At 36.0% G+C, this 25,944-nt stretch overlaps 1 protein-coding gene across 4 annotated transcripts in view; it reads right to left on the minus strand.

Moving 5' to 3' along the window:
- Nucleotides 1-17,247: 17,247 nt before the first annotated feature.
- Nucleotides 17,248-25,944, minus strand: part of LOC145664381 (phenoloxidase-activating factor 3-like) — a 68,985-nt gene continuing 60,288 nt past the window's right edge. For 3 of the 4 annotated variants that reach the window (XM_081731042.1, XM_081731040.1, XM_081731043.1), the window contains exons 6-7: nt 24,938-25,027; nt 17,248-17,819 (exon numbers count right to left, since the gene is read on the minus strand). In XM_081731042.1, the coding sequence (XP_081587168.1) occupies nt 17,491-17,819; nt 24,938-25,027 (419 nt within the window). In that variant the 3' untranslated portion in view covers nt 17,248-17,490. The remainder of the gene's footprint in view (nt 17,820-24,937; nt 25,028-25,944) is intronic. The other variant, XM_081731044.1, reaches the window with a different exon arrangement.

Below are 25,944 nucleotides of genomic sequence, written 5' to 3' on the forward strand. Positions count from 1 at the left end.
TAACGAATCTGAAATTATTTATTAAACACTGTTTAGGATCGAGCACATATTGACTTGGCCACAAAAGGTGCATAATTAAAAGTTACAGTGAGATTAAATAATTATAGTCATTGGCTGTTCTGCTATCTTTGTCTCTCTCTGTAGAAAGGGGGAAATGAAGGAATTTGTCAAAGTGACTTCTAAAATTTGAAAATGCTGGAAGTTGACCCAAGGAGGGAATTAGATAGGAGTCCCTTAATTTATGAATAATATCTGATTAATAAGTATTGTTAGTATATAAGAATATAATTGCATGTGTTTATATTGTGTCTTTTTATATGGAAACTATGGCAACCAATAGGGAAGTAGTATCACACGAGAACGCGGAAGTCTCATGTACGCAATGTACTTTAGAAAGTAGTGAGAAAAGAGCTCGCGTCTCTCGTAGGCTAGTGAGGTGTCACGAGTGTGGGCTGAAATGGATTCATTTCAGTTGTATTAATTTAGAGGATACTGCGGAAAATGCAGAAAAGGTCCGGGCTGGTGAGATAGTCAAATATTGTAAAGAATGTGAGGGGAAGCTCCACCAGTCGCGTGAACCCATGAGTTTATCCTCTGAAAAAGAAAATGAGCATCCCGATTCGGACGGTGAGCGAGGGTATAGTACCCCGAAAAACCGAGGCCAAATATCTCCAGTGGAGATATCTGACCTCGATGATGATGAAAAAGATGGGGATCCAATTGGTGATAAACCCAAAGAAAAGCAAAGGAAGACTGTGTCATCTAATAATGACGCTCTCCTCCTTTCATTGCAACAAATGCTACAAGAAATGAATGAAAATAACCGGGAAATGAGACGCGAAATAAATGAAAAAATAGATAATAATAGCCGAGAGATGAGACGCGAAATGAATGAAAATAGCCTGGAAATGAGACGCGAAATGAATAAGAATAGCCGGGAAATGAATGAAAAAATAGATGCCTCGAACCGAGAAACCGAATCTCGATTCGAAGCATTAACTCACAAAATAGACAACATATGTTTGGACTTTGCTTCCTCAATAAACAAATTGAGAGAGCAAACGTCTACTGACATCGATTTGGTCAGATGCGAGGCTCAACAGTCCATAAAGCAACTTCAGCAGGAGACTGAAAGTAAATTAGATCATGTAAATTCTGAAATTGAAGAAATGGATACAAAATTACATAAAATCGACAATAAACTAGAAACACAGCAGGCCGAAATTGATAGTTTAAAGTCAACCTTGTCAGACTTATCATTGAAAACCGAACTGGAAGTAACTGACCAGAAAATTTCGAAAATTCAGAACGACATAGTAAATATTCGAAAAGAAATGACAAAATCTAGTCGCGAAAAATCAGAGGTAACCTATACTTTCCCCGGTAGCGATTTCTCAGAAATATTACCTGCGATAACAACTACATGTAGCGCAGGAAAAGAAAATTTAACGTCAGTTGATGCACGGGATATTGCGACTCACTACCCCATGTATCGGTCAGAACCAAAGTCGTGGTTCAATTCTAATAGTGTACCGAATCAGTCGAGTGTTGTGACGACTACGGTCACTAGCGTGAGTGCTCCCTCCTTACATGGAGGTATACAATCACATAGCGTGTTGCCGGGAAAAGGAGATGGGTGCCATTCTGAGTCGTTGTTCATGGGTGCGATTGGTCCGGGGATGGAGCCCAACATATTCAATACGACCAACAGAATCCCTTTCACTTACATGGGTAGTTATAACACCGCTACTATGTCGTCGGTGGTAAATCCGGTGACGACTCCGATCGTGCAGGAGAATATGTTAATTCCCAGTAACTATTCCCCTACTCATGTTAGCGTGAGCTCTAAAGTGTCCCTCCGGGATATTGAACATTTTCCCACTTTCGATGGGAACATTGCGAACTGGTTACCTCGTGTTTTCCTGCTACCTAAAAGGTGAACTCGCAATTTTCAAGATCTTAAGCTTTTCAACTGTACTGAGGACAAAAAACGGGAACTTCTATCTCAATACCCAAAGTGAATGTTACACTGTCTCATTTGAGTGCATGAGTGTATGAGTGAGTAGTTAGTTTATTAGTATTAATACATGTTAATTCTATTCAACAAAATTTTGTTATTCAAACAAAATTTTTTTTTAACGACGCCGGGGAACTGTAATATGCCATTACAGTCTAATGATATTATGTTCTTAATAGGAGGGTGCCCGAAATTTTTTGCACCGACTGTACTTGATGTTTAACAAAAAATTTCTGGCTGTTCATATAATTCGTAATTTTATTTGTTATTCTATTTCAAATTAACATGGAAAAACTGTAAAAAATTCATTCGGAATGATAGTTTTGGGAATCAATATCTTTATTTATATTTTAAATTAGTTATAAGTCTTGCATATGTATATGTAAATGGATTATTACAATTCTTACGGTGTCAGTGCTATCCGAAAATATAGATCCACTATTGGACGGAACTTTCCAGATCAAATAACCAATCTAAAATTCGACAGAATTTTCAGGACCACCCTTCACCTCTCTTTTAGATACCTAGGTCCTTCTAAAATCTAGTTTAATCCAGTTTTTACCAAATTTTATTCGTTTCAAAGCCCCACCGCCAAAATGCTTAGTTTTGATTGGCTGATAAACCCACGCTATGATATTAGGGCGCAATTATTCCATTCCACGCCGGAAAAAGTGCTACTGAAGACACTGGTTTTTGTTCGTCTAACTTAAAAGTCGAAAGGACTGAGAGAAACTAAAAATAAAGGTAATATTGTGACGTTATTAACGTATAGAAAATCTCTGGAAGCTAAGGAGCCATAAATTTGCCAATTTTTATAGTAAAAAACCGGACTGTAGAGCAGAAATAGGAAGTCAACTCGGTAACGCCATGTTTTGCTGATATAATTAGTGGTGGACAGGTTCTGTGAAGTGCATCAGTTTGCTAGTTGTTCTTAGAAAGAAAAAATCTATAAACAGTTTCGGAAGAGTAGTGTTTCTCCCTTAAAATATTCTCCTCCTGAAAATTACTCCTTTTAGAGTTACGTTAGGCCTGCCCCACTGCCGATTGTGTTCGTGTATGTAGTAAATGTGATTTCTTTTGTACTTATTTAGTAATAACATGGCGGTATTTAATTTCTTTGTAGCTAGGATAGTGATCACAATGCACGTGTGAATTATCAGTAAGGGCTCCTATCTGACTCCCAAATTGGGAGTACGGCTTCCAGCGGGATGAGTTAAACATTTAGTTTGTTTCCGGGTTCCTGCCCCTTCAGGGCAGGGGTCCTATTGTTAGCTAATACTTCGATACGTCCCCTCAGGGCGTTGATTAAACACTTAAGAATGTGATTCAGTGAAACAAGGGCCAGTTGGCCCTGTCCCTTTCTTTCCTTTTCCTTTCGAGCCGATTTAAAATGGTAGAATATGAATGTTTTCTGTGTGTATTTATCAGTACAACATGTATTAATGGTAGTGATAATTGGTGTGTATTGGCATGATGTGTCTTGTAGTTTAAGTAGTATGTGTATATTTGTAATGTAGTATCAGTGGTAGTGGTAGTTAAGTGATGAAAGAGTGTGTGATATAAGTAAATGTGGACAGTGTAGTATTTACTATGCGATAAATTTTTATTACTCCGTCATTAAGTGAACGTAATATAGTATAATAATTCCGTGTACAAGGTCACATTCCGTTGTTCAAGGGTTGATTATATCGTCGCTAGCCCTAGTGTCAAAAGTCAGTACTAACCGCCATTCTTCCGTCGAGGTGCTTAGTGATTTAGTTTTCATGAAATTGACCTTTCTTTCCGAAATAAAATCTAGAAGGTATAATTCACAGCCCATATGAATGTACAGTTAGGTCAAGTGACCCAAAATTAATATATTCTGAAAGTTTCAACATTCTGCATAGTCTAGAAATCGAGATATTTAAGTAAATAAACAATACGTAAATTTTTAACAGAAGTCGGGCGATATGATGCTAGTTCTTCGCTTTGGAATTATATTAGATGTTCATTTTTCTTCGTGGCTGCAGAAGTCAATTGTTGCTGCAGAATTTTATAAACATTAAATATTATCGCGGATAATTCTATTTTCAGTGAACATACGTAGGATTTTTTTTTGTTCTTAATAAAGCTACCAGGTATTACATAGTATTGTGTGTGGGATGAAAGAGTCTTGGGTTCGAGTGAGGTTGTCGTGCGGTGATCGGAGCGGGAAATGTTTGTAGTGATTATAGATTTTAAAGTATTATGATGAAATGTGTAAATAGGCTGGGCGTAGATAGAGGAAACAGGGTGTTTGTAGAATATAGCGTCGTGGCAAATGAATATTAATGTGAATATGAATATTAATAAGTATATGAATATTGTAGTAAATGAATATAGAATATAGGACACCCATATAGTTAAATATATAGTAGCCCAGTGAATACTTCGCCGCGTGTTGATATATAGATATTGAATAGATACGTGTAACTACAAACATCTCAGGTTCTGACCCCTGCACCATAATATCACGCGGACCGGAGGGCGATATATAGTCGGACTATGGTAATACTTTGTAGTTTAATGTGTTATAGTAATAATCAACCATAGTAATACCATCTGATAGAATGGGTAGCATCATATAATCGCAGACTAGACATATTGAATAATAAATTATGAAAAGACAGTAGCAGTTATACAACAGGGCTGTAGTGAATTATATTTTCTGGTCGGTTTTAAAATAGAATACCCTGCTCCGTGAGATTTTTTTTTTCCTTCACGTTACCTACTCGGGCTAGCTTACAATGTTCATGGAGGCGACAGCTCTGATAGGGTACGGAATCAAAACAATTAGTTATTGGAATTTATTTTCGCGTACCCGGATGTCGACCCCTAGTCCCTTTAAGTATTTTCATTTCTTTTCTTAGTTTAATTAGACGAGGGAAATTAACGACATCCCAGACTGTGGCGTGTCTGCGCAGGGTAGCTATCGGTGAAGTTTGGCAATAGAAATCACCGATCCAAAATTCAGTTTATTTAATTTTTTTTTTATTTCGGCAAATCATTAGTTAGGGATATCTTAGATAATACTTCTATTCTAGTTTCATTACTGTCCTCGAACCTTCTTAGTTTTTCTAAGGGGTCGAATATTTTTTTTTTACTTAGAGATTTCAAAATTGGGGACGCAGTTACCTGGTCCCTTTCCCCCCTCCTTTTATCCTGCTGGTCTGGGCCGGATACGGGGATCGGATTTCAATCTTACAAGCCAACTCTTGTGGGATTGGTATCTGATGGACACAGAACTTGCATCCTTGGCAGCAGGGCGCCCCTTGAGTCTACGTATTTGAGTAGACCACCCTTTTTGGCATATTAAGAATATTTTGGCTATGGATTTTGTTGAGAGCGAAATTCGACTTCTAACTTTGTAGCGTTAGTTATTTCTCACTTAAGTCTTTGGCGCCCCTATTCTTAGTCTTCCTTCTTCTCTATCTCTCTCTCTGTCTTCATTTCTTCAAGTTTTTTTTAATTTTTTTTTCAACCTTCCCCCCCCCCCCGAGATTTTGAACTTGTTACTTACGATTTATTTAACGTACAACTCTGATCTGAAATTACCAGCTGAGACGTTGCAAGACACGATTCATGAATGGAGTAGATAATGATTGGGTCCTCCATCACATTTTGACCTATCGCTGAAATGAACAAAGACTTAGTATTTGACGACACTTCGATTACGTTCTTTCACCGTCGTTCCTCTTAAGTTTTTTTTTTAATCCGTTGGTCACTTTCCTTTCTGTTTTGGTTTTCAATTACTTTGTAGTTAACCTGGGCCCAGAAATTGTATTTTGATTTACCTAGTTATATCTAGAAATGCTCTGTGTTACGTGCCTGCCTCACAAAGTTTTTTTTTCTTCATGATTTAAACACGAATTGATTATATAAAAGTTAAAAATTTATAGACGCGCGGTATCAGATAAAATTTAATTTGTTTCCAAATGTAATGTTGGAAGTCATTTGTTTTCTTGGACAATGTTGCAACCTTGTAAAATTTTATTGTTGGGGATGATTAATTTAAATGTGTGCGCATTTATTATAAATATATATATATAGAGAGAGAGAGAAATAAATACTTTGAAATGTACGTGTAATTAGTATGTGAATATGATGTTAAAGTAAAAGTATGATATTAAATGTATTATGAATATATGTAAGAGCGCTCGTGTCTGTCCCCCTAGACGTGTATTGGTTGCTATAGTTTACCAGAAGTCTTCCGACGAATTTAAGAACGTAGATTTTGTTAAGAATACCGCCGTGCACTTAAGTAATCTTCCTTTTCTTCTGAATCAATGTAAGTGATAACCTCTGTACTTATATAATGGCATGCATTGAAAAAATATCGGCAGGTCTAAACGTAACCCACATCATAACAAATATTATCCCTGAACAATTAACCTAAAACCATTGTGGAAAGTGTACCTTGAATCCTTCTCACCTACATGTGTATCCTATGACTTGACCAGTTTTTTTTTTATCCTCAATTTGAACCATCATACTCCGTACACCTGTGGAAGATCATTTTTTTTTAATCCGAACCATGTATAAACATATACGAAAGTGATCCTAATGAAAGGTCTCGTGAAGTGTCCCAGTGTTGGATAAATAACTTGAAATTATTCGATTAATAAATTTGGAAATAGACCGTCTAAGAGGAGAAACTTCCTCTAGTGAAAGTTATTTTCTCGAAATCCCTAGATGGGTATAGACGTAGCAGTGTGCGATTGCAGATATAAACTGTTACCAGTTACAAACCAAATATAGACGACGAATGGTTTTGTAAACCAATAGATATATATATATACATATAGAGATATATATAAATGACCACAAACTAAGTTAAATGGAGCGAAACGTTTTGGACACTACGACTAGTGCGTGAGTTGTGATTTGGACGCTCGAAATTATTAATATTTTAATATCTCGACGTGAGGTAGAGACTCATATAAGTTCTAATACACCAAAAAGTTTTTTTTTCTTTCCTCTTTGTCCAATTTTTTTTTTAGTGAAATAAGTTTTTTTTTGCGTATGTCGCAAATCATCATTTTGCTTTAGCATGCCTAAGATATGATACGTGTAATTATTTTTTTTCTTTTTTTTTCATTTGTCAATATGATTGAATATATAAAAAAATTACTAAAATATAATACTATGTACTCTATTAATATATAACCAAGAACTTGTGCTTTTAATATTTTCTTCATAATTATATGTTTGTCTTTCTTTTTTTTCACTATGAATGTAATAAACTATTTGTACCTTTGTAGTTAGTTGGTTTCCTTTAAACATATATACACTGTCCTGAGTGAGTGAGCGAGTGAATGCATGATAGATTTAATTTAAGTAATTTTAGTGATATCATTTGTCATATTAACATCTGTAATATATGTGTCATGTTTTAATATATGTGTTAAGGTAAATAACCTAGGTCATGAAGGACCGTCACTAACGGTTTAAATCGGCTCGAGGAGTGAAGCAAAAATAGCAGGATAAGCCTAAATACGACATCTTTCTTCCAGGAAGTTGAGACTTCGATTGATACGACACATAAATTTATATTGAGTTAATAAGTTTTTTTTTTTCTCTTGGCTAATTCATATGTGTGGTCGATCCTAGAGGACAGAGTTCAGATGCTGGATAGCTATCAGTCACCGGTCGGAATAACATTACAAAGAATTAAATTTCACTTTTCTCATTTCCAGGTCTAGGTCTGGGCAACCCCATGATCGTGGTGCCTGGAGCTAGGTCTGGGTGGTATGAGGGAACATGTGTCTATTCCGAAGCATTCCAAAATTGATTAGTTGTTAATAACATTTAGAATGATTCATTTTTCAACGACTTTCCCGACCTTTTTACTATATTTCCGGAATTATCCAGTAATCTGTTTCTCATTAAAATACCCTATTTCTTTTCTTTCTTCTTTACCTACCTCCTTCTTTTACCCTTCTACTTTCTTCTCTTTCTTTCCTATTTCTAAATGAAAGAAAACGGAGTCATGATTGAGAGTAGTCGCTATTGGCACGGTCAATAAGTTGTTTCGATGAATTTTCTTCGGGAGTCCGATATGGAATAATTAACAATAACAAAAGGTTTATTGGAAGTTACTCTATTGGAAAATAATCTGGATTTCAATCAGTAAGTGATCTTTCGTAATCGTCCTCGTTAAAGAAAATTAATTTTAGCGACTCCTCTCCAACTCTACATTAGCTCTTTTATCTTCGTTAAATTTTTACGTCTTCTTTCAATTTTGGCTAACCGTGACAGGATCTGTTGCCCTAGAAACGGCGGTTTCTATGGCAACGGACAGAAGTTTTCTTTCATACAGTATATACAAAAGCTGCATATCAGTTTAGTCTTCTTGCCAAAGTTTTTTAAAAAGAAATATGTAAAATGTGTAAAATAGCTGGATTGCTAAATACAACTTTCTTACAAGGCTGTCTATAATCTTTATTATAAATTAACAAGAAATGTTACAGTTTCGGAAGTATATCACTTCCTTCTTCAGACTACTACTTATAGACAAGACTTATAGGCAGTTGTAAGAAAGTTGTATTTAGTTTGTGTTTAAGAAGGACACAAGGCCTTTTTATCATAATATTTAAGCTGGATTGTTTACATTGTCATAATTTGGGCCGTCTCTATGGCTACAGTCGAATTACTGAGGGTAGAGATACTCAATAGCTCAAAGAAAGTCTTCAAATAGTTCTTGGTTTGTACGAAACCTGCTACGCCATACGTGCTCACATACGAACGATTCTGTTTTAATTACGCTCATAATCCCAATTCGCCGTCGCATGTCACGCTTTACTCGAGCCCTATATCCTTCTATATCCTGGTTATGTATTGCTCCGTCATTAGGGCTTACAAAATATAAACTGTGGTTAACAGTATCGTGTTGGTATCCTAAACGCACCAACCTGCTATACCCTCTCCAGCAATACTATGCCTTCAATTTTTTGGCTTGTGTCCAACAGACACATTGAAAGGAGCTGTCTATATTCATTCATCAGTTTTGTGACAGTTCTTTTGTCTAATCCTGTCTTACTTATAATCACAGTGGCCGAGTAAAGCAAAATCCACTTAAGAAGTACTTCTGAAAATCGCGAAATTTTACGTGTGTCATTGCCAAAAAAGTACCTTGCCAAATATACGTTTTTCTCTGAAGGTTTATGTCCCGAATATTTACATGGGCTCCCTACCTACAAGTCAAAAAATGTTTCATCGTTAGGATGACTAATTACGGATTTCTTTTTTATTCAACTTTAAACATTGAAGTAACAATTGTGTTTTAGAGCTAGGAATCCCAGACGTCTCGGTTTAGCCGGGACAATCCCGGATTTAATAATCTGACCTCCAAAATTGTTCAAAACTCCAATTGTCCCGATTTTCTTCCAAAGCATCAGTTACTATTGTTCATGAGAAATTATAAAATTCTAGAATTAAATAATTTTATACTGAGCAATTTAAAATCTCTTAAAAAAAGCTACGAGAGTAGGGCTTCTGTATATTTAAGATAAACCTACATTTACTTCAGATCAGTAGTATCAGTAACTCAGATAAAAATTAAAAGTGGCAGTTACTTAATTAGTCGAAAATAATAGTCTCCTACCTTAAGTACAAGAAAAAAGATAATATGCCTCATTCCGTATTGGTTTTCGCAAAATTTGTGGATTGCAACACAGCAATCAATATAGCATGTTCCTGCGTTAAGAGTCGCCGGTGCTCGTGTGATATTTCATTTTTGTGCGTCGCCATTGTATGCATTGTATTACCTCTGTGCGTGTCTGGTATTTTTGTTTGTATAGATTTTTAACATTACTAGCATCTATGTGCTACACGAGTCACCAGTGACATATCCTGCTTTGGCGTAATGTTGCTTCAGAGTCTGTCAACAGATGGCTGAAACACAAACAAACTATTTGCTGAGCAAAACAATATATTCACATAATAAAGTACATACGTGTTACAGTTTCGCCAAATAACACGTATGTACTTTATTATGTGAATATATTGTTTTACTCAGCAAATCGTTTGTTTGTGTTTAAGTATATACAGAGCAAAGCTTCTACTTATGGAAAATATTACAGATGGCTGAAGTGTGAATTTGAAATACCGTGTCGTCATCTGCGGAGAGAAGCTCAAAGTAAGATCTGTGGACGACTGTACGAGTCACTGCTGACTCGTAACGCACCGACGGACAAACCTTCAACGAGACACACAGTGACTCGTATAGTACTGCGATTCAAACTCGGTTTTACACTGCCGGAGCGAACGTGATAATCGCTGTGCCGATTATCACTAACTAAAACGGAAATAATCCACTCAAACCACTACAGAATGGGACCCTAGGCTTTGGTAGGACCTTACACAGGCTTGGTTTTTCCATAATACTGTGAACATTAATAGCATACTATTAAGATTGCAAGTGCTTTATACTGTTACGATTACAAGTGCTGACTCTCTCTTTCAATCATTTAGATTTGAACAGTATTAACCTAAAATGAATCAATTCAGTATGTTTAGTGTGGGATTTTAATATAAAATAATTTGTTAATATGGGAGCAGAGACAATGTTTAACAAACCACTCGGTAACACTGGTTTCCATGGAAAGATTGTCAGTAAAGAAATTAGACTGTATTATTTAGCATTTCCATTTCCTTAAATCCCGCTGTTAACTCCACACAAGCTACAGACTTTCAAAGGTCTAATGAAATTCCAGTTCAGAGGAAAATCTTTTAATCCGTTCCATTCAATAGCAGCCCGTAGGCTTGTAATACTGTTTAAAGCCTCCTGTCACCACAGCATGGCGCGTCCTCAGGTTGCGGATCGAGGAGAAGGCCTCTAGATATACAGGTTAGCTGCGAATATACTGAATAAGCAGTCGCGGACAGCCGACTAGGAGTGGTCCTCCAGCTTGGAGGTTTGGGTAAGGCTAACAACCTCATCCTGTTAAAAAAAAAAAAAAAAAAACGTTCAGAAATATTCACAAAAGCCTCGGACAAGGATTGATAACTTGGCACGACCTCAGCAATAGAAAATGGGCATGAGATTTGGAACTTGGAATATTAGAAGTCTTTATAAGGCAGGCGCGTAAAAATCCGTAACGAATAAGTTAGAGAAATACAGGATGGACTTAGTAGGAGTTCAGGAAGTTAGGTGGGAAGGAAATGGATCTGTGAATTCCGGAAATTTTACGTTCTTTTACGGGGAAGGAAATAAAAATCACCAGTTAGGAACAGGGTTTTTCGTTCACAAACGAATATAATCAGCAATTAAACAGGTTGAATTTGTTACTGACAGACTTTCTTTTATTACTCTTAAGGGACGGTGATGTGATATTATTGTTTTAAATGTATATGCCCCAACTGAAGATAAGGATGACGATATAAAAGACAGTTTTTCGAAGAAGTGGAACGGATATTTGACCAACTCCCGCGATACCAGATGAAAATTCTATTAGGGGATTTCAATGCGAAGATAGGAAGAGAGGACATTTTCAAACCGATTATAGAAAACGAAAGTCTGCATAAGGAGAGTAATGACAACGAAGTTAGACTCGTGAACTTTGCAACATCCAAAAATCTAATCGTGAGGAGTACAAAATTCCCACATCGCGACATTCATAAATACACGTGGACATCACCAGACGGGAAAACACCTAATCAAATTGTAGATAGAAGAAGGCAATATACCTAATTGATGTCCGGTCGTTTAGAGGAGCTGGTTGTGACACTGATCACTACCTGGTAGGAGCGATAATACGAGAGAGATTATCGTTGAATAAAGGTAATATTCATTGTCCGAAAACGGAGAGATTCAATATAAAGAAATTAGAAGAGAGCCAGGTAAGAGAGGAATACCAGATTGAAGTTTCGAATAGATTCTCGGTTTTAGAAGATTCGGAGTGCACTAGTGTTGAGGATACTTGGATTGAAATTAGAGATAGCATTAAAATTTCAGCAAAAGAAAAATTGGGACACGCGGAAATACGTAAGAACAAACCATGGTTTGACCAGGAATGCATTAAACTAGCAGAGAAGATAAAACAGGCAAAATTACGCTGGCTACAAAATCCGAATGAAATAACTACACAAAGTTTCGCAGATACCAGGCGGGAAACTTCCAAAACTTTTAGAACAAAGAAAAGCGATTTTTTGAAAGCTAAAATTAAGCAACTTGAAGATAATAGTAAAAACAAAAACATCCGGGACATATATAAGGGGATCAGCGAATTTAAGAAAGGCTATCAACCTCGTGCTTATATATTAAAGAAATCTGACGGTACAGTTCTCACTGATACGGATAGCATCTTAAATAGATGGAAAGATTTCTTTGACGATTTGCTTAACAAGTGTGAGTGGAGAAAAGAAGATACACACCGCAGAACCCTACATTCCAGAACCCAACCGAATAGAAGTAGCAACTGCTATAAAGAAATTGAAGAAACACAAATCTCCGGGTGTACATAAAATTCCGGCTGAGTTAATTTTAGCTGGAAGCCAAAAATTGTGGAACAAGATACACAAACTCATCCTCCTTATCTGGAACAAGGAAGAATTGCCACAAGAGTGGAAAGAATCAATCATTGTTCCAATTCACAAGAAAGGCGACAAAACTGACTGTAATAATTATCGAGGCATTTCTCTTCTGTCAACATCCTATAAAATCCTTTCAAATATTCTATTAGCAAGATTGACCCCATACGCAGATGAAATTATTGGAGATTATCAGTGCGGATTTAGACGAAATCGATCAATTATCGACCAATTATTTACCATTCGCCAAATACTCGAAAAAAAGTGGGAACACAATACCCCGGTACATCAACTATTTATTGATTTTAGAAAGGCATACGACTCGGTTGGGAGAGAAACATTATACAACGTTCTTATAGTATAGAACTTGGAATACCGAGAAAGGTAATTAGATTAATTAAGATATGTTTAAATGAATCCCAAAGTAAAGTCCGGGTAGGAAAATTTTTGTCCACGAGCTTTCCCGTCGAAAATGGCCTGAAACAAGGAGATGCGTTGTCGCCATTATTATTTAACTTTGTTCTGGAATACGCTATAAGGAAAATCAAAGATAACAACCAGGGCCTAGAGTTGAACGGTAATCACCGGGTTATGGCATATGCTGATGATGTAAATTTAATAGGGGATGGTAGGAGAACAATAGAAAGAAATGCAGAGATCTTATTAAACGCTTGCAGAGACATGGGTTTAGAAGTAAATGCAGAGAAAACTAAATACATGGAAGTGCGTCGGGACAGTAATACAGCAAATTATGGATGCGTTAAAATATGAAAAAATATTTTTGATAAAGTGGATACTTTCAAATATCTAGGATCAATATTTACAGACGAAAATCATATTCATGAAGAAATTAAATCTCGACTAAAAGCAGGGAATTCGTGTTACTATTCGGTTCAAAATCTCTTGTCGTCGCGAATTCTGTCGAGAAATTTGAAGCTTAAAATATATAAATCGATAATCATGCCTGTTGTTCTGTATGGTTGCGAAACATGGTTGCTTACTCTGAGGGAAGAACATATACTGAAAGTATTTGAGAACAAGATCCTGAGACGAATATTCGGACCCAAGAGGAACGGGAATGGGGAATGGCGAAAACTTCATAACGAGGAACTACATAATTTATACGGTTTACCAACATTATTACGATAGTCAAGTCTAGGAGATTTAGGTGGGCAGGTCATGTAGCTAGAATGGAAGAAAGTAGAAATACTTTCAAAGTCTTGACTGGAAGACCAATCGGAAAACGATCATTAGGATGACCTGGACACAGATGGGAGGACAATATTAAGATGAATCTCGCAGAAATAGGAATACGAAATAGAAACTGGATTCAGTTGGCTAAGGATAGAAGTCAGTGGAGAGCTTTTGTGAACGCGGCATTGAGCCTCCGGATTCCATAGGCCATAGAGTTAGTTAGTTAGTTATTCTTCGTTTCTTACTTACTAGTAATAGATTAATTAGTAAGTTAAATAATCTATGGTCTATCGTAATATGCTACGTCTTCTAAAGCTTCTCAAAAATGTCAGTTTTCATGATGTCCTCCTGAGATTGGAACGTGTTATCCTTATTGGCTGGGGCAAGATAATAGAGATGCTACTCGGGAAAGGGGAGCGAAGCTGATTTGAGCAGGAAGAAACTTTGTTGACAGGTATGAAGAAAGAACGATATTCCGCTGAGATCATATTTTACTGCCTCTTGGAAACAGCTCTTTTTTGTAAAAGAATGCATAAAGATCGCTTTTGGGTGTTACAATGGTCTGTGCAAGCAGCTTGATAAAAATTCAGCATGGCGTAACAACAAAAGATGCTTCTCTTATATGTTAAAAAAAGGAAAGCTTGATAACGTGAGTTTAGGAGCGCCGAATTCTACTTCGCCCCGGGTGCCGAAATCTCTAGCTACGGGTTTGATAATAATACTCGAGATGTAGATATGGAGAGGGATGGAAAAATCACCTGGAAAGAGAAAATAATAAATAAAGAAGATCTGAGAAGAGTGAATGAAAAATAGAATACTGAAGTTGAAGCAAAAAGGAAAGGAAATTGGTTAGGATACTGTCTAGGAATTATCTTATAAGAGATACTTCGGAAGGATAAGTTTCTGGAAGAAGAAGGTGCCAGCTTCTGAACCATATGAAGATTGAAAATTCTGATTCCTTAACAATGGAGAAAAGTTGATTTGCTATAAAGACCTGTTAATATGGCAGAACACTGATAAGGATAGTAAGGTTATAGTCATGCTCATAATGAAATATGTAGGATTTGTTGTCTTTATCACAATACATAGTAACGCCCTTTCGTTGGGTAAAAAATTACGATTGTTTATGCGTTATATTGACATTTTAACAAAATATACATACGACTATAGTGCAGAATTGTAGCTATTTACAAATTCTGGCTGAACAGATGTAGGGGACTATTGCAAATTGCAATCGAAAATATTATTATTATTCTAGCAGTGGTAGTAGTAGAAGATGAAGAAGTAGAAAGTTAGGGACAATTTCACAGTTGCTAGGAAACAATAATGTTTTTACTTGATCGGTAAAATTTTTTACGCATACTAAGGATTTGTCTTACCTATTCATCAATTGTTTGTTATACACATTACATTCCCGGACAGTACGAATCAGGGTTTATACGGCTGACGTCATTATGTAGATATGTTGGTATTTCATCTCTGAGAAAAGCCGTTTTAACTTTAAGACCGAGAGAAATGAAATATTTTTCATGTTATTATCTATCAGAAGTATCAATATTGCAAATGATAACAATTTCTTTGATTACCTGAGCGGGAATCGAATCCAAGTCCCCAAGATGGTGAGACCGACACTTAAGTCACTACTGTAAGACATCATGCTTGAGTAATAGAAAAAAATACTCGGTGTGCAGATTATTTTGCAAATTCTCGTCGCAATAGCTGCTTAACTGAAAGTCTAAAATTTACCTAAAAAAGTGGAAGTCTCGAAAGGGTTAAGCATGTGCCCATAAAATTCTTAAGCCGTTAGGGAGGGTATTCCAGAAATGCTCCCGTGAGTAGAAGTATCATTGGAGTTGCTGTGCTCAGTCAACAAGGTACTATTTTAAAACAGATGGCATTTAAGTAGACCTTACTGTGATTCGTACACTATAAACACAGTCTTTAAACTTTCCAATCACACCAAGCATGTTTGTAAGATCATAGTGAGACTACTGATTGAAATGCGTTACACAAAACATAAGTCCAAATACGGAATGCGTCTTACACGCTGATACACAAAGTTTTATTCCCTATTCTGTGTTGTTAGCTATTTCCTTTGTTTTCTTACGGTGTGCAACAACACTCCAACTAGGTAAAGTTCAGTGAGTCAGTAAATGTTTGGTACACATTTTAAAAAAATGAAATCTTTGAGTTTTACGTCGCACGGTTATGCCGGTTAGGCTAAAGGAGACGGTGATGATGAGAAATGAATGAAATGGTGAAATGAAGAAAGTGGGAGGAAACGGGAGAGCCCCGAGGGACCCCATGCACTAAAGGTGAACGCTCTACCACTGAGCCACCGCGGCCCCCACATATATTTTTTTTAAGTTCATGGTATGTATGTTTTTAGTTCGACATGTATGCGCTAGACATTCCCAGACGCACGCGCATTTACATTTAGTTAACTTTTGTAAAATCCGTATATGTTGTAACTAATGTATCACTGTATTTTCTTAAAAATCTTTATAATATGCAGTGAAAACATTCTTTCCTTGTAATTGAATACACAAAATAAGACGTGTCTTATGTGTCCGCAAATACAGTAAGTTTATACTGAATTTACCATACATTTTTTCTGAGCAGTTTGCTTTTTTCTCTTGATAGAAATAATGTTAATTCATAATGCTTATGTATTATTATTCCCAGTTTCTACATTTGTACATCTTGAAATATCATTTGATTTCTTTTGAATGGTATCTTATTGTAAAAAGGAAAATTACTTAGAGCATATTGTTGCAGCTGTTAGATGTATTATCATTTTTTAAATCACTTTTCCACGAATGTCCTGAGTAGGCATCAGTGACGACGCCAGCTTTAAGTTCTTAGGGGGGCAAAGGAGGGGCAACGGAGAACCCCAAGGAAACCCACGCGCAAGGTGTTTGTCCACCACAAAGTTCACTTGGCGGGGGCTGGGATCGAACCCGGCACCCCAAGCACCAAATACAAACAAGTTACGTAACTGGTTTTACCTTTCTTTTGTTTCCAATCGAAGTAGATCCAATGAGAAGAAAACAAGTCGACCAAATCTACTATTGTTCGCTAGGCACAATAATTAAAAATCATAAGAAAGAAGTATAACTAAAATTTATCGGAAAAGGTGCTAAATTAGAAAACAAATATGCGTGCATACCCTGACGCTCAAAGAAGAAAGCTTGAGGACTAATCTGCCACATAGTAAATGCATGGAAAGTAGACTACAATTTGACAATGAGATTGGTTATGATACTCATATAAAATACTATATGTAAAATGTTTAAAGATTGTAGGAGTCTGGGGGGGGGGTAGTCTAGGTGGCAGTCAGGGGGCAGAAGTAGCTACTAGGGGGGCGCTCGCCCCCATTGCCCGCCTCTGGCGCCGTCACTGGTAGGCATATTGAAAGAAGCGACATCGAACTTACAATTTCACAAAAATACAAATTAGGATGTGAGGCAGAAAAGAAAGTATCCCTATAGATGCAATTAAAATATTCTTTATTTGTCGTCTACGTTAAAGTTAAGACAAAACTATACATCAACAAAATATATTACAGTTATTAGGTTTTTCGCACAATAGAGGCAATTTTAACACAACCACAAAATTAATTTCCAACATATAAATTTATTTTGTATTATATCACTATTCTAAAGAAGCGAGTTTTGTACTTTATTAATACTATTTAATTCAGATTTCAAGGATGTTTCAAGTATCAAAAACTACTCTCGTATATTATCGAGTATCCATTTAAGATAATACGAAACTTTCGTATACACACTAGGTATATTTTCTTCACCACATGGAATAGAACCAAATGACACTATACCAAATTGAAATGTACGAGGTTCAATTTCATCGTCGAATTTAATATGATGCATCAGTGGCCCGCCACTGTCTCCTTTGCATGCGTCCTTGCCTCGGTCACCTCCCGCACACAATTGACTTTCTGCCAATGGTTTCACATCTTCAGATTGCAAAAATTCACAGGCGTCACGATCAATCTCTGGCACTGTTGTGTATTGTAGCACATCACTCCCACCTTTATCAGCTGCAAAGATAAGTACAACCACTGAGAAGAAAAGGAAATATACCACAAGACCTTATGTTATTTCTGCTTTACATAGATTTTGATCAATTTTCTCAAGATTTTCTACAGGATGGTGTGCGAAGTAGAAAAATAACAGTCAGTATGTTTGTCTAAGATTTCACACAGGCATATTAATGATCCAAATGTTAAGAGGAAAAGAACAAAGTTACTGAATTTCATTTACCTCAAGCTTTTATATGCATAGAGTAAAATGACTGAATACCGGATACTCCTTAATCTCCGAACGTAAGTGCTGTCTTCAAGTGACAGACACAGAGTTGTATCACACTATAGGTAATGCGTCGCGTGTCATCTGAATATTGGCGCCCGTCAGTGACAAGTATGGATACCAGAATGCTTTGTATAATTTTCAAGATCAGGATTTTATATTCGAGATTAGTATGCTAGAGCTAGGGCTTTAAGAGCATACGTATGTAATTGTCTTTGAATATGTGTTTTTGAATACACAGCTGAGAGGTTTTAGTTTTCATCTATGTACTTGTATGCTTGCTTTGTCGTTCCTGTTAAACATGGTGCCGGATTATTTACTCCAGTTTCTGTGCTACCTAATATCGGATAAGAGGATTGCTGAACATCGCTTTCTGATATTTGAGACAACCGTTATAAGTGGTGTTGTTTATATATTTTCAGATGTCATCGAGAAAAATGAAAACCTGGGACCCTCAAGCTAAGTAGAATGCAGTGGATGTTGTTCGAAAGAAGATGGGACTTCTAAATGTGTAAAACATACAAAAAAACGTAGTTTAAGTTACAGAACTACATAAACTATACAAAAAAGTGGAGCAAATAATCAGTACTTCACTAGGAAGGAAACCAACTCTGGGAATGGAATTAGAACAACAATTGGCTCTTTATTGTTCTGTGATGAATGAACATTTTCAAGTTCAACAGATATTAGAAGAATGGCCTTTCAACTGACAAAATATAACCTGACACATCCTTTGCTCTAAATAAGAGAATGAGGGAAAGAGAGTGGTTACGAAAATTTCATAAACGTTATCGACAGAGAAATTTCCTTAAACCGTCAAACATTGTCCTTGCTAGAGTGAAAGGTTTCATGAAGCAAAGGTCGATGGGTTTTTCAAATTTTTAAAACCAGTGTTAGAAATAGTGCAGTTTGAAATATCTTAGATATTCAACGTAGGCGAAACTGGAATAGCAACCGTTCGGCAAAAGAATTCAAAAGTTATTTTTGTAAAAGGAAAGAATTGCGTAGCAAAAATTTTCACTGCAGAACTAGAATCATTACATACAAATGTTACATGCATTAGTACGGAGGGTGTAGGTCTATTCGTACTTCCAGTGATAGTGTTCTGATGAAAGGGAATGAAACAACAATTGTTAGACGGTGCTCCTGCTGGAACTGTAGTGTATGCTACCCTCAGGTTGGGTACAGTCAAATATCTTCACACAATGGTTCAACCAATTCATTTATTTTTCATTTCATTTATTTTGTGCAACCCGTTCCTGAAAGGTCTGTAGTGTTACTCCTAGATGGACATTTCATGCTTACACACAATCTCGACGTGATAGACTTAGGATGGGAGAATGGTTTTCATATTGTTTACCCCTCATACAACCTATTAATTATAACTATTAGATATTACTTCTATGTCACCGTTCAAACATTTACTACGCAGTGAAAGTTGTAAACTGGTTGCTATCTCATAATTTCCGTGCTGTTACATCATATCATACAATGTATTTAATCGGTAAGTCTTACATAAAAGCTGCATCAATGAAGCTAACTGTCAATGATTCAGAAGATGTAGAATTATTCTCTACAATCTACACATATTTACCGAAGCATCTAAACATCTTGACAATTGCTGATGGGAGCGACACACGTGAAGTCAACAAAACGCCAATTTGAACACATCAGACGAAAATATTTCCTCGTCCACAACACCTTTTTCCTATTACAACTTTTTTCATCAACAAATTTATTATTAATATCCTTTACAAACAACAAGACAGGTAACGCAAATGTAATAACATCTTTCCCAGATAAACAAAATATCTCAAATAAGGAGTAATTCCAAATACCCACGGTAAAAAAGAAATGTGGATAAGAAATTTGTTTGGCTATCCAATAAAAGACCTCTGCCACAAAATCATTTCATGGGGCTACAGATCAGAGTATGACAATTATATCATGAAATTACTATAAACTTCCAAAAATATATAAATAATAGCTTAAATTACTTTCTTCAATTAAAAATGGGGGATAGGCCCCAGGTTAGATCCACCACTGTGCGCCATTCTTGTAATAATCAATTATTTGCATTCCGCGAGTATTCTTGTTCCCACTTAAAGTGAAATTTTCTATTTAATCTAGGAAGCAATTGGACATATGCGCGCACAAGGCACAGATAACACGATGTTTTACTTTACAGAGTCTGGTAGCAGATTGGAGAACTAATGGTTTGAACTTATTTCGTACATGTTTTTTTTTTCTTCTTCTTATCAGGAGCAAACTAGCTTGAGAGCTTCTAAAATCTTTAGCTAAGTTAAACGAGATATTATTAATCTATTGCCTTTACGTATTCGTGGCAATTAAAGCTGACAAGAGAAAATAATTGGTACGAATGCAATATAATTTCATTTTCAGATATTAAAACTTACCAGTGTTGTAAGTTGGTACTCATCATTATGGTATCCATATGTCCGCTATACAGAATATATTATTCAGTACACCTTTCTATTGCCTGAATATAATTGAATTATTAGTCTAATAAAGACAACGCATTTACCTATCACAAAAAAATTATTCAATTCCATTTAATCAATTGAGTTACTTCGAAGAAACATGTTTACACTTCATCGTTGGTCTAGTGACTAGCATATGTACGTTTCGGACACTAGGTCCCAGATTAGATTCCCTGTAGGAGAATAACGAACGCACTACAATGGTAAAAATCCTACTTTAAATTGTAGGTCTTGCCCTGTAACATTGCTGCTGACAAAGGACATAAATACAAATTAATCCGATCCAATACAAAACATTTTTATACATCGTTTAACTTTCGATGACGTTGTAGTATATCATTTCCAATTCATCATGTAAATAACTTGTAGTAAAAGTACAGTGAAATCTGTTAAGTTGGCCATATTTCTAACCAGGGGCGTAACCATGGGGGGCCCATCGGGGCCAGGCCCCCCAAATGACCAGCTTTAAAACAACATCGTAAGATTACCTCGCTTCAGTCATTTAAAAATAACAAAGTTTACATATGATTAATAATTTACGGTAAAATAGTATGTAAAAATACTATTTTACCATACCAATCGAAAAATAGTATGGAATCACTTTCTTATACCGATCGGAAAATAGTACGGTATACTTTTATGTGCCAGCAGATTACACAATTTACTGCCAATTATATTTGACAGTTTGAAGACAAACGTTTTAACAAGGTACTATAAATACTACCATAAAACAATGGTACTAAACTAATTAGTAAGTACATTACATTTTTTGTATGCTATAACTAGTGTTTTAAACATTTTTTTATCAGATCGAAAATTGATGAAAAACAACGTTTTTATTCAGTTTCACAGTTTGGATTTCATTCGTTTATTTTATGATACCTGGTGTAAACAGGAAGTGAGATACTGCTGTTAATATTTTTTTTAAAGTCACGAATCTATATTATAAAATTGAAAATGACTATGTTTGTGACTCTTAATGTCTTGAACTGCCTGACCGATCTCGATCAAATTTTTGACGTAGATGCGATTCTGACCTGGGAGCGTCTTCAGCTATTCACTTTGACGGTAGAACTTAGTTGAGGGGGAGGTAGGGGGAGATGGAAAAAATAAATAAAACTTAATAACTCTTGAACCAAACGACCAATCTCGATCAAATTCTCAACATAGATGAGGTTCGAGACTGTAATGGATTTTGTCATTTCACTTTGACGGAACAACGTAGGGAAGAAGGATGAGGGGAAGATACATATAAAAATCAATATAAATAAAAATAAAAGTGACTACGTTTGTGACTTAATAACTCTTGAACCACCGGACCGATTTCAATCAAATTTTCAACATAGATGAGGTTCGGAATCTGGAAGTTTTTTTATTATCTTTTTATCATTTCGCTTCGACGGTAGACATTAGGGTAGGGGAGGAGGGGAAATATACGAAAATGAATAAAACGTAATAACTCTTAAACCACCCAACCGATCTTGATCAAACTTTCAAAATGGATAAGTTTAGGGCCTGAGATGGTTTTACCATTTCACTTTTACGGTGCAACTTAAGGGAAGGGGTGGGGGAAGATATTTGTAAAATAAAAAATACATAAATAAAATTGACTGTCTTTGTGATTTCATCACACTTAACCATCCAACCGATCTTAATCAAATTTTCAACATAGATGAAGTTCAGACCTGAGTTGGTTTTTTATCACATCACTTTGATGCTAAAACTTAGGGTAGGGAAAGAGGAGGGGAGAGATATATGAAAAGGAATAAAACTTAATAACTCTTGAACCACCCAACCGATCTCTATCAAATTTTCAACATAGATGACGTTCGGTCCTGGGATAATTTTTAACTTTGACGGTCCAACATAGGGAAGGGCGAGGGGGATACATATGTAAAAATAAAAATTAAACTATTTTTGTGACTTCATCGCTCTTGAACCATCCGAACGATATCGATCAAATTTTCAACATAGATGAGGTTTGGGCCTGACATGGTACTTATCTAATCACTTTGACGATAGAACTTCGGGGAGGGGAAGGGAGGAGTTAAAAAATAAATAAAACGTAATAACTCTTGAGCCAAACGAGCAATTTCGATCAAATTTTTAACTTAGATGTTTTCTATCATTTCACTTTGACGGTAGAACTTAGGGGAGCGGGTGGGAGGGGGAGATACATAAAAATAAATAAAACTTAACAACTCTCGAACCTCCGGGCCAATTTCGATCAAGTTTTCAACATAGATGAAGTTCAAACCTGAGATGGTTTTTGTCATATCACTTTGACGGTGTAACTTAAGAGAGGGGGAGGGGGAGAGACATTTAAAAATGTTCGAAAATGACGAATATTTGTGTCGAATCTATAGATTTTGGGGTCGCTGAGATGAACAGTGACACTTCCGATGCCGTGCCCCGCAAATTGGAAGAGAAGGGGGATATATAAAAAATCATCAAAAATGAAAAATATCAAAGAGAGCTTTAGTAATAGTAGAAAGTGACTGACTAGGGGATATATATTACTATTTTTTCTTAATTTAACCCAGCGAAGAGAGCAATTGATGCTAGTCTATATTATAAAATTGAAAAGTGACTATGTTTGTGACTCTTAATCTTTTGAACCGACCGACCGATCTCGATCAAATTTTTTACATAGATGCAGTTCTAGCCTCGAACTGATTTTAGCTATTCACTTTGACGGTAGAAGTTAGGGGAGGGGAGATAGAACATAATAAATAGAACTTAATAACTCTTGAGCCACCAGACCGATCTCGATCAAAATTTCCATATTGATAAGATTTTGGACTGGGATGAATTTTATGATTTCACATTGACGGAACAACATAGGGGAGAGGGAGGAGCAGGATATATCTATATATATATATATATATACAAGTCAATACAAATAAAAATGAAAGTGACTGGGTTTGTGACTTAATAACTCTTGAACCACCCGACCGAACTCAAATTTTCAACATAGATGAGGTTCGGGATTGGAAGGTTCTTTTATAATTTTACCTTGATGGTAGAACCAAGGAGGGGGGAGGGGATATATATATACATGAAAGTAAATAAAAGTTAATAACTCTTCAACCATCCAACCGACCTCAATCAAATTTTCAACATAAATGAGGTTCGAACCTGGGGCGATTTTGTCATTTTACTTTGAGGGTACAAGATAGGGGAGGGGAGGGGGAGATATATGTAAAAAACGAAAAGAAAGGTAACTGTCTTTGTGACTTCACCACTCTTAAACCCACCCGACCGATCTCGATGAAATTTTCATCATAGGCCTATATGAGGTTCAGACCTGAGACGGTTTTGTCAGATGCAACTTAGGGGAGGAAGAAGGGAGAGGAACATTTATAAATTATTTTAAAAAATGACCGGTATTAGTGCCGAATATATAGTTTTCGGGGTTTCTGAGATGAACAGTGACACTTCTGATGTTTATTAAATCCAAATTCAGGACTGCAGCTTGGAGGAGGGGAAAGGGAAATACATAAAACTGATCTAAAATGACCCATATTAGTGTCGTATCCATAATTTTCGAGGTTGCTGAGATGAACTGTGATCTTTCCGATTCAGTTGAAATTGATGCCACTAAAAATGAAAACAGCATATTTCAGGGCACCAAACACATGAGATGCGGAATTGTGCATTTAATTTTTCATTTTAACCCAGCGAAGTGGATAATAGATGCTAGTAACAAATAAATATTTTTGGCAGGAAATCTTAAAGAAATTATGTGCAATTTCAAAGAAAATCAGTCTTATGTAGATAGGTTTTATGTACAACGGTTAAATTGAAATAGTTATGCACAACAGTGTGTTTGGTCCGGGGCAGTAGTTCTTGGTTAAACATAATAAAAACTACCTGGACTATAATTTATGGAGAGAAAGCAAAAATAAATAAATAAATAAATAATAATCATCTAAAAAACAGTGTTTTTAGTTTTTCGACGGAAGCAAATCAAATCTTTCCTGTTTTTTCAAGCATCAAAAACACTAGCTGCAACACATTTTTTTTGGGGGGGTTTATACATTGTAGCTGGCCCCCCTTGAAAAACGGCGGGCCCCTCCTACATAAACTTGCTGGCTACACCCCTGTCTCTAACTGATCTATTTGCTTAATTTGACCACTCAAAGTGAAACTTACGTGCATTACCCATGTAATCCATAACTTAACTACTTGCTTAAGTACATTGGAATATTTTGTGAGAGAGATTAATTTTGGCCAACCTACATATTTCATTGTATTTGCTAAATAAACACTACTGTATTTGATGTATTACTTGTTTCTAACAAATAGCTTATTCAATGAAAGGGAATAAATAACAAAATAATGCTTACCGTAATGCACTTTTCCCCAACCTGCAATTATATATTTCGCTTTTTCTGGTGCTTGAACATCAAAAGGTAAACAAATTGGCCTTATATAATCTGAAACAAACAAGTGCAATTTAAAAATAGTTTTCAGACAAAACTATAAAATAGTCTGTTCCAATGTGAAAGCTGGCATTGATATAGATATTTCATTAGATGTTGTAATTAAGAAAGAAGAAGATTCAAAGTTGGGAAATAGATCACATGATGGCCAAATTACTACCAACAACTTCACTTTAGACAAATAGATGGCCAAGTATATGATACACAGCAATCATTACAATTTATTTATCACTGCTTAGAATGTTCAAACTTTATGTGATATGGGACACTTCGTGATTGGCTGAAGCCGAAAGCACACGTTAATTGTTGAGCTCTGGAAGGTATTGAAATTGATTTCGTGTTTCGACTCTTGTTTGATCTACTGATCTTGAGCAAGACTATTTTGGTTACTTTTTGAGTGCTATGTGGCTTCAGTGTCTACTGTGCAATAACATCGTAAGAATAGTATCAAACTTAGCTATCGTTTCAATTTTTTACCCATAGAAGGAAACAAGATGGACTACCCAAACTTACAGAAGTACATACTCAGGTTCTATACTACTATACGGATTTTTTAGTTTTGGCAATTTCCAAAATTTAAGAGGATGGTTTTGTGCATCTCTCCCAAAATTTGGGAGTAGGCCGAGGTACACTGCCAAAATCAAGAGAACACTGACTCCTATTACACGATATCAAGTAATCCAGTCATGTGATGTTCCACAGCCAATCAGAGACGAATGTGATTAACAGTTGCAAATACTATTGATATTATCTCTGAATTAATTTTCTCAGCACAGTGTTCGATATAAATCTTTATCCAGTATGCAAGTATTAATGTGGTTTTATGATTTCCGACGTTACTCCCAAAACTGTACGGTTGCAATTATTAGAAATTATATGGTCAAACTTTAACCCCGAACATATCATCCGTA

Source organism: Thermobia domestica, chromosome 11, assembly GCF_964235325.1.
Source record: "Thermobia domestica chromosome 11, izTheDome1.hap1.1, whole genome shotgun sequence".
Classification (NCBI taxonomy): domain Eukaryota; kingdom Metazoa; phylum Arthropoda; class Insecta; order Zygentoma; family Lepismatidae; genus Thermobia; species Thermobia domestica.